Source organism: Furipterus horrens, unplaced genomic scaffold (assembly GCF_987537825.1).
Source record: "Furipterus horrens unplaced genomic scaffold, mFurHor1.1.pri manual_scaffold_10, whole genome shotgun sequence".
NCBI lineage: Eukaryota > Metazoa > Chordata > Mammalia > Chiroptera > Furipteridae > Furipterus > Furipterus horrens.
The window spans coordinates 83,344,485-83,358,881 of NW_028327180.1; the positions used below are offsets into that span (position 1 = coordinate 83,344,485).

The 14,397-nt window shown below is 46.8% G+C and overlaps 1 protein-coding gene across 1 annotated transcript; it reads left to right on the top strand.

Moving 5' to 3' along the window:
- The first annotated feature begins 3,518 nt into the window (after positions 1-3,518).
- On the top strand, positions 3,519-14,077 carry LOC150000880 (platelet-derived growth factor receptor-like protein). Its single transcript, XM_090288439.1, has 6 exons — positions 3,519-3,629; positions 7,233-7,575; positions 8,384-8,535; positions 9,975-10,268; positions 10,675-10,814; positions 13,881-14,077. Exons 1-6 carry the CDS (start codon positions 3,572-3,574, stop codon positions 14,064-14,066), a joined length of 1,173 nt encoding a protein of 390 aa, XP_090144565.1. The 5' UTR covers positions 3,519-3,571; the 3' UTR covers positions 14,067-14,077.
- Positions 14,078-14,397: the final 320 nt, after the last annotated feature.

The following is a 14,397-nucleotide window of genomic DNA, read 5'->3' on the forward strand; positions in this document are numbered from 1 at the left end:
CATATATTTCATAAGCCACAAAACATGTTTGCTTCCATTATTCCTTCATAGTGGAGGTGGACAGAGCAGGCACTATAGTCCCACCTAAAGTACGTAGACTCACTGGCCAGTGGACACTCATGGGGATCCAGGGTGGCTCTGTGACATAGCCTGCATCACAACTGTTTCGTGCCTGAGCTCAGACTGGAACTCATGTCCCCGGCTCCATGCTGTCTCTTGGACCCCATAAACAAATACTTCTTTCAGGTTTAACAGCATGTTCGGGTCTTCAGAATGCCTTGCTTTTAGGACATGACAGTGTGCTATGGACCTTCCCAGGCAGCTCATCACCACCCCACAACAAAGTGAAGCCAAGAGATTAACTTGACCCCTAAAGGGAAAGTCATAGGAAGGCCGGAGTCACTGAGAAAAGGGTCAGCCTGTGAGCCACTGTAATTGGAAAAACAAGGGCATAGTACAAGGCTTTAGAGCACGGTCTTTAAATTAAAAAGTAAATAAGCAAAAAAGGCTGTAGGTGTAGGGTCTGGTTCCACCACATTCTAGCTAAGTAACCATTACTCAGTTTTCCCCCCTGAGATTCTGTTTTCTTAGTCATAATACATAGGTAGTATAAAAGTATCTGCCTCACAAGTTTGTTGTTGGGATTCACTGTTATAATGATATAAATCATTATATCAGCTTTAGCACATAGTAATGAGAAAATAAATATAAACATTGCTACTATTATGAAGTAAATGGATAGAGTCCTGATCTATTAATAATAAGAGGTGAGAGCTACTTCTGGCTGGGTTATATTCCCTTGTAATTTTGTTTTGGTCTTTCTGTACTATGGTAGAGAGAAGGGATAGGGACAAAAAAAATCCCTTAAGATTCCCTTAGTTCTTTTATGAAAAAGACTCTGAGTCTCTAACATTCTAGGAGTCCATTTGCTGTTGAAGTGCTTGTTTTATGATTCTATGAGATTAAGATTCTATAATTCTGAGATTCTTTTTCTGGGATTCCAAAATCCCATGACTCACTCAAAATTCTGTTGAAAGATTCCATTTGCATGAAAGGAAACTTCTTCTAAGCCTGGCAAGAAGCTTGCCTGACTAGCTCTTACTGTTCTCATGGGTTTCTCCTGAAATAGCATTTCTTCAGAAATTTCGTCCTAATTCTTCCTCAAGTGCATTCTATCCACCCTTCCCATGTCTCTGCCGGAATCCTGCTCTTCCCCATCTTAACAATCCTAATTGGTAATCAGATATTTGTATGATTTGGTTAATTCCTGTCTTCGTGTCTCTATTGCTTGGTAAAATAGACTCTCAATAAATATTTGATGAATGATTAATAAATGAGTGAATGAATTCTGCAAGTCAAAGATTCCATGAGTGTTTATTCACAAAGTCTACCATTCCAGACACTCACCACCCCTTACCCCCTGAGGATCTGAGACCAGGAGGGAATGATCTTTCCAATTCCATGATATTGCCTGGCCCATTTGTGCCCTGCTCCTTCTGCTCCCCACTCCTCCAACATCTGCCTCTTTGGGAACCCTTGGATTAGAGAGAAGGCTGGACTGTGTCTCTGCTGTTGAAACCAGCCTAGACGAGTTCGTTCATTCATTCATTCATTCATTCATTCAGAAAATGCTTGCCTAGGGCCCACAAAGTGCCAGGCACTGGGCTAAGGGACTGAGACAAAGGGTGAGCAAAGCGGACCTGGTCCCAGCTTTCACAGACCTCACAACCTAAAGGGTTGGATATGGGCATTGATGACTAACCACAAACATACACCATGGAAGTGCCATGGAATGGAGAAGAGCAGGGTGCTCTGAGAGCATACAACAGCACGCGAGCTAGACCCATGACCTTGGGCTTGAGGCCACCACGAGCCGTTCTCTGGGGCCTTGAACTGGTCTCTTGTGTCCATTCTCTGGGACACCTGGATACTCTCCTTGTGAAACCTCTCCCTGAAGAACAATCAGCAAGAACTTGGGTTCAAAGTGGTGACACGCCAGGCTCGCCCTGAGAGTACTGCACCCATCAGGCTGGAAGCTAAACCATTGCCTCTCAGAATCTTTTCCCTTCTTTCTTACAGGACTTGGTCACTGAAAAGGGAGCTCTAGAAGTTCAACATCCTCCTTGAATAGATGGGGAAACTGAGGCCCAAAGAGACAAAGCTGCTAAGGTCACACAGTTAAGTGGCAAAGTGAGAACAGAACCCCAAGCTCCCCATTCTCTCTTCCCACCCTTCCACACACCACCTCCCTCCTGCCAACAATGGCCGCTGAGTGTATGTACACAGAAGAAATCCCATTTCAACTTGAAGCCAGGAAGGGTTCCACCTGCTACCTGCAATAGTTAGAATGTAGACAAAGCTCTGCAGGACAGGAAGAGATTTCTGGCCACATTTGGAAAGATTTACACTATGGTGTTTCCTTAGGTCATCCGGTGTCATGTCTGTATTGACTACCATACTTACACTTAACAAACATCTTCAAGGAAATGTAACTATTTGAGCCAGGAAATGCTAGCTCTTGCTCACTGCAGCTTTGTTTCCAGTTGCAGAAAACTGTAAACAACCTGAATTGAAACAACCTAAAAGTCCTTTGGTAAGAGAATGGATAGGCTGTGGTGGAGCTGAGCCATAGAATGTAGTACTTTAAAAAGTATAAAGGTAGGTTTACATAAGGGATCAGGCACATTGCTGAGATTAAAGGAAAAGAGAAAAGCAAATTTAAGAAAAATATGTACAGTGTCAAACCATTTTAAGCTTCATCTGTAATATTTTTGAGAATGAACTTTATTTACCTATTATTTACTTAAGTAAAAAAAATTTTTTTAAAAGAAATACCCTCCTTTAGAGCAAGGGTTAATAAGCTTTTTCTGTAAAGTCCCAGACTGTAAATATTTTAGGCTCTGTGGGCCACATGTCACTGTCATCGTGCAAAGCAGCCCAAACAGTAAGCACGAAAGTGAGTGTGGCCATTTTCCAATACAACTTTATTTATGGACACTGAGATTTGAATTTCATATAGTTTTCATGTGTCACCAATTTTTTTTTTAATCACTTAAAAATGTTAAAACTATTTTTAGCTCACAGGCTATGCAAAAGCCAGTGGCTGGAAGATACGGTCCAGGGGCAATCACCAAACCCTGCTTAAAGTCCAGTTCAAGCCCCACCCCTCTCCAAGCCACACTCACCTATAATATTTTGTCCTCAAATATTCCTGTGCTCTTTCTCCACGACCCTCCTGTGGCCTTTAATGGCCCCTCCAGCTGCCTCCCAGCTCTGCCTGCCTGGCCTTGAGGACCCTCACCTCCTGGCGGCAGGACTGTTTTTTCCTGAGTAGAGCTCTGAATAGCTCCATTCACCTTGGCAAGAGGGAACCAAGAGAAAAGAATTTTGTTTGGAGTCCTGGAGGAGCCAGGACTCAGGGCTTTGATTTGCCTTTGAAATCAGGTCCCATCCCCTCCCATTCCCAGGGTCCCGTGCTACTCCTTTCCCTGCTCACACCCTGCCAGCCCCAGCCGTCTGTCCCCCACAGCTCCTACGGCCACATTAGCATTGCAGCTCCAGGTCGCTCACCATGGACCCCAGAACCCTCTGCTTCCTGTCCTGTTGCCTGCTCATCTGTGTCATTTCAGGTATGGAACTCTCCTTCCATGTCAGCAACAATCGTTTTTACTCCCCTGGGATGTCCTGAGATGCCCCTGCCCACTCCCCCCTTCCCAGGAGTGCCTGTTGGCAGCATGGGGAAGGGGAGGGAGCGCTGAAACCCTGAGTGAGGAAGCTGAGTTCTGAGCGCAGCTCCCCCACTCACTGCCTGCTCCCGTGACTGTGATCAGGTCCTGTCACTTCTGTGAGTTCAGCTTCTTCATTGGTGCGATAACAAGGATGGGCTGTGTGATCTTCCAAGCCCTTTCCAGAGCCAACAGGCTTCTTGGATCTGAGGTCAGATGCTATCAGTCTAAGTCTGGTAATGACTCACATTCATGGGTGGGTCAAGCATCAGAACTCAGAAATTCGACGGAACAAATCCTGGCTCCTCTGCTCACTGGCAAGATTTAATCCAACAGCCTTTGAGACTCAGTCTGTTTGGGAGTAAAGTGGGGATAACAGTAATCTTAAAATTATAGAGTGGTTCTGAGGATTAAGTGATGTAATGTACATACACCTTTGGTCTGGAGCCTGGCATGTAAATACTCAATAAAGGGTAGCAATATTATTTTAATTGTCAAGACCCTGATTATACCTGGTCAAACCAAGATTATATAATTCTAAAAGTCTGAGCGTTTATTTTTAGGTTCTTTGACTCTAAGAGTCTATCATTTTGCTCACAAAGAGAAACAGTTTGAGGTCTCCCTCAGGAGCACAGTCTGAACAATTTCTAGCCAAGACCCTAATAGAAGACAGATCCTTAGGGGAGGAGGAGGCCCCAGGGAGACTTTCCTCCATCTCTCCACTTCCAGCCATCCCTAGAAGATGTTGGGACTGGAATAATCTCTGCAAGAGAATAGCTGGGCTTGGAACAGGATTTGGAGAGATGGTGTCATCCCAGACTTCCACTTCCAGATGCTGTCTGGCCATTGGCAATATTCCCATGTGGTGCTATCGGATGTTATACAGGGAGCTTCAAATGGAAGGGAAGGGGCAGGAATCTTCCTGGTAAGAAAGTAGCAGCGTAGCAAAGGGTTGACAGTTGAAATTGCAGAGTTACTTGAAGGAGAAGGGGTTGAGGGGTGGGGGATACTGGAGGTGATGTGATCTCAGACATTTAGAACATGGTCACTGAGAGGGATCCTTGAGAGTCATCTAGCCCGGGCATTTAAAAACTATGCCGGCTGGTGTTGGTTGGTGCGTTGTCCAGCAAACCGAAAGGTCACAGGTTCAATTTCTGGTCAGGCCACATGCCTGGGTTGCGGGTTTGGTCCCCAGTCAGGGTGTGTGCAAGAGACAACGGGTTGATGTTTCCTTCCCTCTCTTTCTCCCCCCCTTCCCCTCTCCTGGAATCAATGAAAGAAAATGAATTTTCGAAATGAATAAACTATGCTCTAAGGGAGTAATTCTATTGTCCTATTGCCTGCCTTGGGGTGGGAGAGAGAGAGGCAATACTGATTGAAAAGCTGGATGAGTGAGTTTCCAGCCCCTAACCCTTTACCCAGAACAACTCTGTTATTATCTTTTATCATTGACCTTTCAATATTTCCAGAGAGAGTTCTGTTATCTAGACTTGATCTATTGATCGGTTTGCTTTTAAACTTGAAAAGCTGGTTTAGTCTAATCTCTTCATTTTATAGATGCAAAAACTGGGACCTAGACACAGCAGGAAGAGTAATACAACTTGGTAGCATCAGACAGGATCCCCTGGGCAAACTGCATGACAGGCAGTTTGCTCATCTACAAAATGAGGATGTCCCTGAAAGCTTTCTGGTGGGGCTCTGTGAGTGTTAGGGAAGATAACTCGTGGATAGCACTCTGCACAGTGCCTAGGGGCTCAATCATCTGTAGTTATGATCATTATCATCATCAAGTCCTGAAATGAAACTTGACATCTTCCTTAAGTTTGCCTAAATGACCCGTTGGCTTGGCAAGCCCAGAAGCTCCAAAACTGTCGACACCTTGTGATGGCTCCCAGGGAGCCCCTTCCCATGAGGTCCCACAGCCCACAGTCCTGGGAAGTGGAGCCTCTGCTCATGAAGATGTGTTTGCAGCCGCCCTGTAATCAGGGCTTGTGGTGGGCCCCTCAGATCTGGCCAGCACAGCCCCATGCCTGGGAGCCACTCTAACGCAGCCCTTGGTCTGACTTCCACTCCAGATCAAATAGGATTCCAGACCCAGAATCCAGGGACTTCCTCCTGCCCGCCTGCTCTGGCAGCAGCCTCTCAATTAGGGCAATTAGAGAACCAGGAGGTACTCCTGCCCTTCTCTTATCCTGCTCTCTGATTGGCTTGCTTCATGGAAGGCCTCCATCTATGGATGTTTGGCTATTAAAGCATTAGCTTTATATTTGGATTTTTAAGAAGTACACCATTTGTGGCAGACAGAATAATGTGCTTCCAAAGGTATACACATCCTAATCCCTGGAACCTCACATGGCAGAGAGGAGTTAAGGCTTCAGGTAGAATTAAAGTTGCTAATCAACTGGCCTTAAACTAGGGAGAGTTTTCTGAATTATTCACCAGTGTAATCATGAGCATCCTTAATAGTGAAAGAGGGAGTTACGCAAGAGAACCAGAGAGAGAGAGACAGCCGCATGAGGAAGACTTCATCCAACATTGCTGGCTTTGGAGATGGAGAAGTGGGGCCATAGCCAAGAAATATGGGCAGCCTCCAGAAGCTGGAAAAGATAAGGAAACAGGTTTTCCTGCTGACACCTTGATTTTAGCCCAGTGAGACCCTCGTCAGACTTCTGACCACCAGAATTGTAAGATAATAAATCCGTGTTGTTTTCAGCCACTTAGTTTGTGGCAAGTTGTTATAGCAACAGCAGAAATGAATATACTATTCACGATGACTATTTATTGAGCTATTGTGCTAAGTGCTTCAAGTATATTCTCATTTGATATATGCAACATAGGCAGACCTGGGAGCTATTGCTCATTCGGTTCCAGACTATTGTAATAAAGTGAATATCACAATAAAGTGAGTTGTAATCTTTTTTGCTGATGGAGGGTCTGTGAAGCACCATGAAGTGAAGCACCATAAAACGAGTATACCTATAGTCATGTAAGGCAGGTATACTTGTTCTCATTTTCTACAATAAATGAAGAAGATGTGGCTCAGGAAAATCAAGTGACTTGGCCAAGGTCACACAGCTAGTCTGAAGCAGAGCAGAGGTGAAAACCCAGCACCACTGGCTCTGAAGTACCTATTCCATCAGCTCGTCCAGGTTCACCATCGCTTCTCTGGAGTGGCCTAGATACTGCCTCAGAGAATCTTTGTTTTTAGGTGCCCAACTTCAGTGTTCTAGGTCACCTCATTAATATGCTGAGCCCAGCTGTTCTATCCGAGGCTTAGTTTCTCAGCCTGTAAAAGGGGGTAATAAATGCTCACTGGGTGGTCTCTGGGGGCTATGGCAAAGATTAAACCAGAATGGGGTGGGGGCAGAATTCTCTGTGAATGGTTAAGTGCTCTTCCCATGTAAAGAACTCAGAATAAACCTCCCTGAAACTTCCAAAACTTCCTAAAATAATTGAAATGCCCTTTCCCTCCAAGGTGACCCCAGTCCCGTCCTGTCTTCCCTGCAGCTGAAATCCAGGACCGTGGCAGACCTCCAAAGGCTCAGAAAAAGAAGGACGTCAAGGCAGCCAGCCCTGGTGCAGGAAAGCCCTCAGGAGTGCCAGGAGGGAGAAAACCCAAATCAGACCGGAAGCAGAAGTTCCTGCAGATGAAGACTCCTGTGGAAGCTGCAGCTCCCAGCCCACTGGCCCCCTCCATCCTGACCCAGGTGTTAGGGAGGGGTCGCTTCCAGAAGGTGGGGGACTCTCTGAGCCTGAGGGCTGGAGAGTCCCTGGAGCTGCGCTGCCGGGGAAAGGTGGTCCACTGGAAGGTACCTGTGTACCTAGAAGAGGAGGGTGAGGGACGCCTCAGGTATGGGCTGGAGGAACTCCTGTGACAGCCTGGATGGGTCCAGGGGTGGGTCAGTTTATTAGCACTTAACGAGTTTTTACACGGAATCAAATAGCCCAGGACCCACACTGAGCACCCCACTACGTACAACTACAGACATTTAATTGAAACAGTCAAACGGGCTCACAAGACCCATCAGGTGCATAGTGGTTTTACAGGATGGGAGACAAGGCTTCCCACAATCCCAGGAAGTCAATCCTATAGGGGGAAAGGTGCCAACGGTAAGACAAAAGAGGCTGACCCTCCAGCTGGAGGCCACCTTCTGTCAGGCACCATCCTAGGGAAGCCAGAGAGGCAAAGTTGGCCCCACCAGCATTGCCCGTCAAAGTCCAGAACAAAATCAGGCAAGGCTGGGATTTAACTGGGTTCAAAAAATTTGTTTCCTTTCTATCAATTTAGTCTCTTAAATAAGAATTCCGGGGACTCTGCTTCCTTTGGCAAGTGTAGCGGTGCTTATAGGGCATTTGCTGACCTGAATAAAGAGACACAAGGAAGGAGCCAAGAAGCACAAAGGAATTTGGGGGATCCCATTTGCAAAGTATGGGCAGTCAATGGGGAGTAGATGGACCAATTAGAAGTTGTGTGTGGGATAGGCGAGCCAATCGAAACTGCGGGTGGAGCTGATACAAAGCCTGACATCTCCATTGGGGAAGGGGAGCTTGGTGGGTGGGGTTATGAAAGTTGGGGAGGAGGACTGTCAACCAAACAAATGCTGCCACTAGAGGTCTCAAGCCGTGCCCATCTCCTGCCCCCACCGACCTGCTTTCAGAATCAGGCACTTCAGCCAGCACAGTCGGTTACAGCTGGTGAACTCCACGGGCGCGGACACAGGGGAATACAGCTGCTGGGCCCGAGCCTGCCAGGATGCCGCCTGCCTAGAAGACGAGGACCGCCAGGGAAAGACCTTTATTTTCTTCACAGGTGACCTGGAGTCAGGGTCTCCCAGAACCTTGGTCCAGGAAAGTTCTCCAAACTTAACTGGCTTAAGTCGTTCCCCTTAGTCCCACCTGGAAAATGTAGGAATTGTGTGAGTGGTTCTCCAAGATCCTTCTTATGGCATTCTGGGATTCTATGGCTAATTCCATGGAGAGCTGAGCAGTCCAACCTTGTTCCACAAGGAAATAGATGACTCCTCTAGAATCAACTGGGTCTCCAATCATAACAGTAATGGTTACCCAATCTAGAGGTTCTTGACCTTGACTCAGTGTCACCTGGAAACCTGGTGTCACACAGATTCCTAGGCTTCGTGCCCATTAAGCCTGCAACCCGGGGCAACCCGGGGCAACCCGGGGATGACGACAAGTCCTATAGGGAAGTCCCGTTTGGGGGAAGGTTTGGGAACCAGTAGTCAGTGCTTTCTAACTCTGGTTGCCCATTAGTGTCATTGAAGAACTTTAAAACTGCTGATTACACACCCCCTCCAGTAAGGTTCTGATTTCCTTGCTCTGGGGGTGGTGCCCAGGCACTGGTTATTTTAAAAGCACCTCAAGTGATCCTAATGTTCAGCCAAAGTTAACCATTGTACTTGTCTAACCCTAGAGCCACTTCATTCAATACAGAAGCTACTAAACCAATGTGGCTACTTAAATCTGAATTAATTAAAGTGAAATAAAGTTTAAAATTGAGTTCCTCAGTTGCACGAGCTACAATTTGAAATGTCCAATAGCCACACGTGGACAGCCGAGGTACAGAACATATACCATCACGACAGAAAGTTTTATTGGGTAGCACTGCTCTAGAGAGCTGGTCCCCAGATAATTTCTACTCACTGCATCATTGGGCACCCATGAATCTGACCTCAGACTATGTTGCTAAAAGCACTTTGAAAGAGTTTGATAAATGTGTGCCTCCCACAGGCCTGATGTCTCATATCCAGTATCCCTTTTGCTTCTCATTAGCTCTGCAAAGTAGGTCAAAATGGAATTATCACTCCTACTTGACATAGAAGAACCAAGGCTCAGAGGAAGAAAGTGATTTGCTTAAGATTCCACAGCTAGTGGGTGGCAGGATTGGAAATCAAACCACAAACCTCAGCTTCAAGTGCAGTACTCCTTGTAATACTTTTCACATAGAGGGGCCCTTGGAGACCAAGCCATCTGAGCCCTCTCGATGTACTAATGAAGACACTAAAGACCAGAGAGGGAAAGAGATTTAAGATGCACAGCAAGCTAATGACAAAAGCTGAAACTAGCAGGCTGGTCTTCAGCCCCAAGTCCAGAGAGCCCCTTACCAGAGGGGAAAGAACATGCAGATTGAAGATGGGCAGGGAAAGTGGGATTCCATGCTCATGAGTGGTGACAGAGCATCAGACCATAAATCTGCACCAGACTCATTCTTCTCTCTCCTTCCTTCCTTCCCAGACCCAGAAGAGCTCTTTGTCCCCACAGAGAATTATTATGAGGTGGTACAGTTACGCAGCCACCAAGCAGCCCTGCTTCCCTGCCAGGTGACCAACCCCCTGGCCCAGGTGACGCTGCATCGAGAGTTCCCTCCAGAGGAGATCCCAGTGGATGGGACAGATATCTCCTTTGATGTGAAGAAGGGCTTCACCATCCACCAGCCCAGAGCTTCCTTGGCTGGCTCCCTCTTCTGCTTGGCCAGCCTAGGAGGCATGAGACAAATCTCTACCAAGTACATGCTGATCTACATCAACTGTGCGTGAACCTAGGGCTCTGGGTTGGCAGGACAGGGCAGGGCAGGGGAGGATATGGGGAGGGATGCCTCCTTTGGGAGCCTCAGATTTGGGATCTGTGGCTTATGGAGCTCTAAGCCACCAACTACCTTTCAACAACACTCCATGTATTCAACCATCTTGTCCAGAAATAGCCAGCCATCAGTTCAGCCTCCCTGTTCATCCACTTATTCTTAATCAAGTCACATTATTCCATTCATCCATCCTCCCTTAAATCAACCATTTCATTTAGCCATCCTCCATCAATCAACTGTTCCATCATCTACCCACCCTCTATCAATTTAACCATTTCACCCATCTCATTGAATCATTATAACAATCAACTTGATGTGCTTGTCGCCATTTCTGCCCCATGTTCTCCATGGCAGATCCATCTTCACCCCCCAAACCCACCATCCAAGGTTCGGCAACATCAGTCCTACTGGGAGAGAACTTCAGTGTGACCTGCACGGTTCTGAGTGAGCCAGAGATTGCTGTGGACTTCATTTGGGAGTATCCAGGGCAGAAGGTAAGCAGGAGGTGAGAGGAGACTGTGAGTATGTGTGTATGTGGTGGCAGTGTGTTGGGACAGGGGTGTGGGAGTGAAAGATTAGGATGAGGGCCAGGAGCAATCACAGCAGAGTGGAACCACTGCTTGACCGGGCATCTGATGAATGGTGATTCTAGTCCTGACTCTGACACTGCTTCTCTGAGTGACCTTGGGCAAGTCAATTCCCTTTTCTGGGCCTCAGTTTCCTCATTTGTCAAATAGAGCTATTTCTCAGGTTGTTGTATAAAAATGTATAATGTGTTCATTTGTTAATTTAGCCAACAATAATTACTGAGCACCCATCACATGCCAGACACTGTATTAGGTGCTGAGGCTACAATGATTTTGTCAATAAACTGCTATCTGCAAGCTTACAGTCTAACCAGGGAGGGGGAAATGAACAAACATGATCATTTGGAGAATACTATGAGCTACATCAAGGTATGTGATCAGCTGTACTTAAGACAGAATGGTCAAGACATCTTCTCTAAGGTGACATTCAAGCTGAGACCAAACTGGCCCAAATCACACAAAAATGGGGCTTGCTAGTCTTACTCAAAGTTTTATATACTTTCATTTTTGTTTGTTTCTGGTAGAAGAGCTCCTTTCAGCGTTTCTTATAATGTAGAGCTTGTGGTAGCAAATTTGCTTAGCTTTTGTTTGCCCAGGAAAGCCTTCATTTCTCCTTCATGCCTAAGGGATAACTTTGTTGGATAAAATCCTTGGCTGATTTCACTCTTTCAATATTTTAAATATTTCTTTCCACTCTCTCCTGTCTTGTAATGTTTGTACTGAGAAATCTGATGATAATCTAAGGTTTCCTTTGTACGTTACACTCTTTTTTCCCCTGACTGCCTTGAGAATTCTTTGTCATTGATTTTTGACAGTTTGAATAAAATATGTCTTGGGCACGTTTTTTTGTGTTGGTATAATTATGTGTTCTATTAGCTCCTTCAGTTCTAAACTCCAGTTCTTTCCATAGACTTGGGAAGTTCTCATCAATTATTTTGTTTAATAGGCTTTCTTTTCCCTCTCCCTCTCTCCTCCTTCTGGTATATTTATTATCCTTGGGTGCCCTTTCTAATGTAGTCAGATAGTTCTTGTAGCGTGCTTTCATTTTTAAAAACTCTTAGTTCTCTCTCTTCCTCCTGGTTTACTCCTCGATTTCTACCTTCAAGTTCACTAATTCTTTCTTCCATCTGATCTACTCCATTTCCAATGCTTTCTAATACATTCCTCATCCCATTTATTGAGTTCTTCATCCCCAGAATTTGTTTGGTTCTTTTTTGCAGTTTCAATCTCTTTAGTAAAGTCCTCCCTTTGTTCATTAATTTTATCCCTGATCTCATTGAGCTGCCTTTCTGAGTTTTCTTGTGTATCATTGAGTTTCTTCATGGTGACTTTGACTTTGGTTTCTGGAGACCTTTCGTTTTCTTTCTGTGAGCCCAGGTTACCTTGGTTGGTCATGGTTATTAATGGATTGTTTCTCTGCTTGCGCATTTGAGATAGTGAACTCTTTTTGTTGTTTAGGCTCTGTTTGGCTCTCATCAGCTCAGCATGTTTATAGGTAGGGTGCTTTCTTTTGTCGTCCAGTAGAGGTATTATAGCACAAGTTTTTGTGTTCCTTATCTGCATCATTTGCATATCTGGGCTAATGGTGGAGAAGCATCATTTAGACTGAGGAAAGTGCTGTAAACCCACTGGGCTGGTGGGTATCCCCTCTGTGACCAGCTCTACTTGGTTACAGGGCACGACCATTGTGATGGGTGGTAGAGAATGGCTTTGGTGAGCTCCCAGAGCTACCTCCCTTTTACGAATGGCCAGTACCCTGCTGTGTATTTGGAGGCTTCTCACTGCCTCTACTGGCTCTGCTGGAATTGGTAGGGCAGGGGAGGCAAGTTCATGATCTCCAATCTCTGCCCCGACTGCCAGCAATGGCTGCTGGCACTGCTGTGTTGTTTAAGGCTTCTCAGTCACCTCTACCCAGCTCTGCCACAATGGGGAAAAGAGAAGCAAGATGCCTTTTTTTTCCCCAGAGGGAAACTGCTTCTGCCCCTCTTATACCCCAGGCCCTAGCATGAGGGCTGCAGCTTGGCTTTCCCACCACTGCCTTGCCTGCTGGAGGTGCCGTGCGCACCAAGCTGCATCTGTTGCCACAGTCCCCTAACCCTACTCGTTCCAATGCACCACCTTCAGATGTCCCAACATGTGGATCTTTCAGGAGTGTCTGTGTGTCGAGCTAGGGGCCCTTTGAGTTGTTGTAAATTTAAGGAGAGAAACAAAGAAGTCTTGTCATTCTACCATGATGGAGATGTCGCTTTAGGAATTCTTAGAAGGGGTTTCTGGAAGAGCTGGAATTTGACATGAGCCTTGGAGGGAGGGCTGGACCAGAAAAAATGTGATTTAGGTGAGCCCTCCCCCAGAGGCTTTCGGATGTAGAAATAGTGGGGGTCATTTTCCCACTTGTCAAAAGTGGAAGCTGAGACCCAACAAGGGGAAAAGACCATGCAGATGGTTGGGAGACTATAGTTTTGCTCTGCCAGCATCCCCCAAACATGTTCCTTGGAATGGTAGAATAACTCCCCCCAAATGTGTTCTTAGGAAAAACTGCCACTTAAAGCCATCACCCACATTGGAGATTCAAAACCTACCTGCACATGTGACAAGACTCAGGGGTCTGAGTCTCCCCAATTTAATTTTGCTTGACTCAGTGTTTCCCCAGCAATTTTGATAATGGTTCCCTGACTCCTCCCACTTTGGGGAGGGGGTACCCATTAACATCCCCCCAGAACCAGAGTGCCACAACACCCACCCTGCTCTGGGCTGAGATGCCTGCTGCATCTCTGTGAGCAGGGAGGAGGCCCCAGCTGCTCTGCAGGGGCTGGAGAAGCTTCACACTTTCCACAAAGAACCCGGCCTTTCAGGTGCTCTGACACTGAGGTGTGGTCTTGGGCAAGTCACTTCCCCTTTCCCTGGTGCCTCTTACCTGTGTGCTGGTGCCTGGGGCAGAGAGAGCAAGCTAACAGCTATCTTTGTCTCCTACAGCTGGGCCGACCCCCCTATGTCAGCGAGCAGGCCAACATGATACGTCGGGAGGGCCAGGTACAGCAGGAGGCAGGGAGCACCCTGTATGTGGAAGAGGCCCGGGCTGGGGATGCTGGCATCTACACCTGCCGGGCTACCAACCTTCAGGGCACTGGGACGGCCACCACCCACGTCCACGTGATCTGAAGGCCTCGTGTCTCCCCTGCCCTTTCCTAGCTCCCTCCCTGGCCGCAGGCATCTGGGTATGGAGCAATGCGCAGAAGCAGGAGTAGGTCACTGTGTGAACTTTGGTGTTTTTTATGCCAAGGAGGCACCCCCAGAGGACAGAAAGAACCTCAGCCCTCACCCCTGACACTCTCCTGCCTCTACTTTTACCCCTCACTTCAACCTCACTGCCTTACTCCAAGCCCCAACCTAGACTGAGAGCCAGCCTCTGTGCAAATGCCAGGTCCCGGCTGGGCAAAGCTGGGCCCTTGGGGCACCGGTACCCAAGGAGGGATCTCAGAACCTGACAAGT

What these genes read in the sequence shown, in the direction of transcription:
- LOC150000880 (XM_090288439.1), top strand. Translation starts at nt 3,572, where the DNA reads ATGGACCCCAGAACCCTCTGCTTCCTGTCCTGTTGCCTGCTCATCTGT. An exon ending in GCTCATCTGTGTCATTTCAG is followed by an intron (nt 3,630 to 7,232) that starts GTATGGAACTCT and finishes TCTTCCCTGCAG; the next exon opens with CTGAAATCCAGGACCGTGGC. An exon ending in CATGCTGATCTACATCAACT is followed by an intron (nt 10,269 to 10,674) that starts GTGCGTGAACCT and finishes TCTCCATGGCAG; the next exon opens with ATCCATCTTCACCCCCCAAA.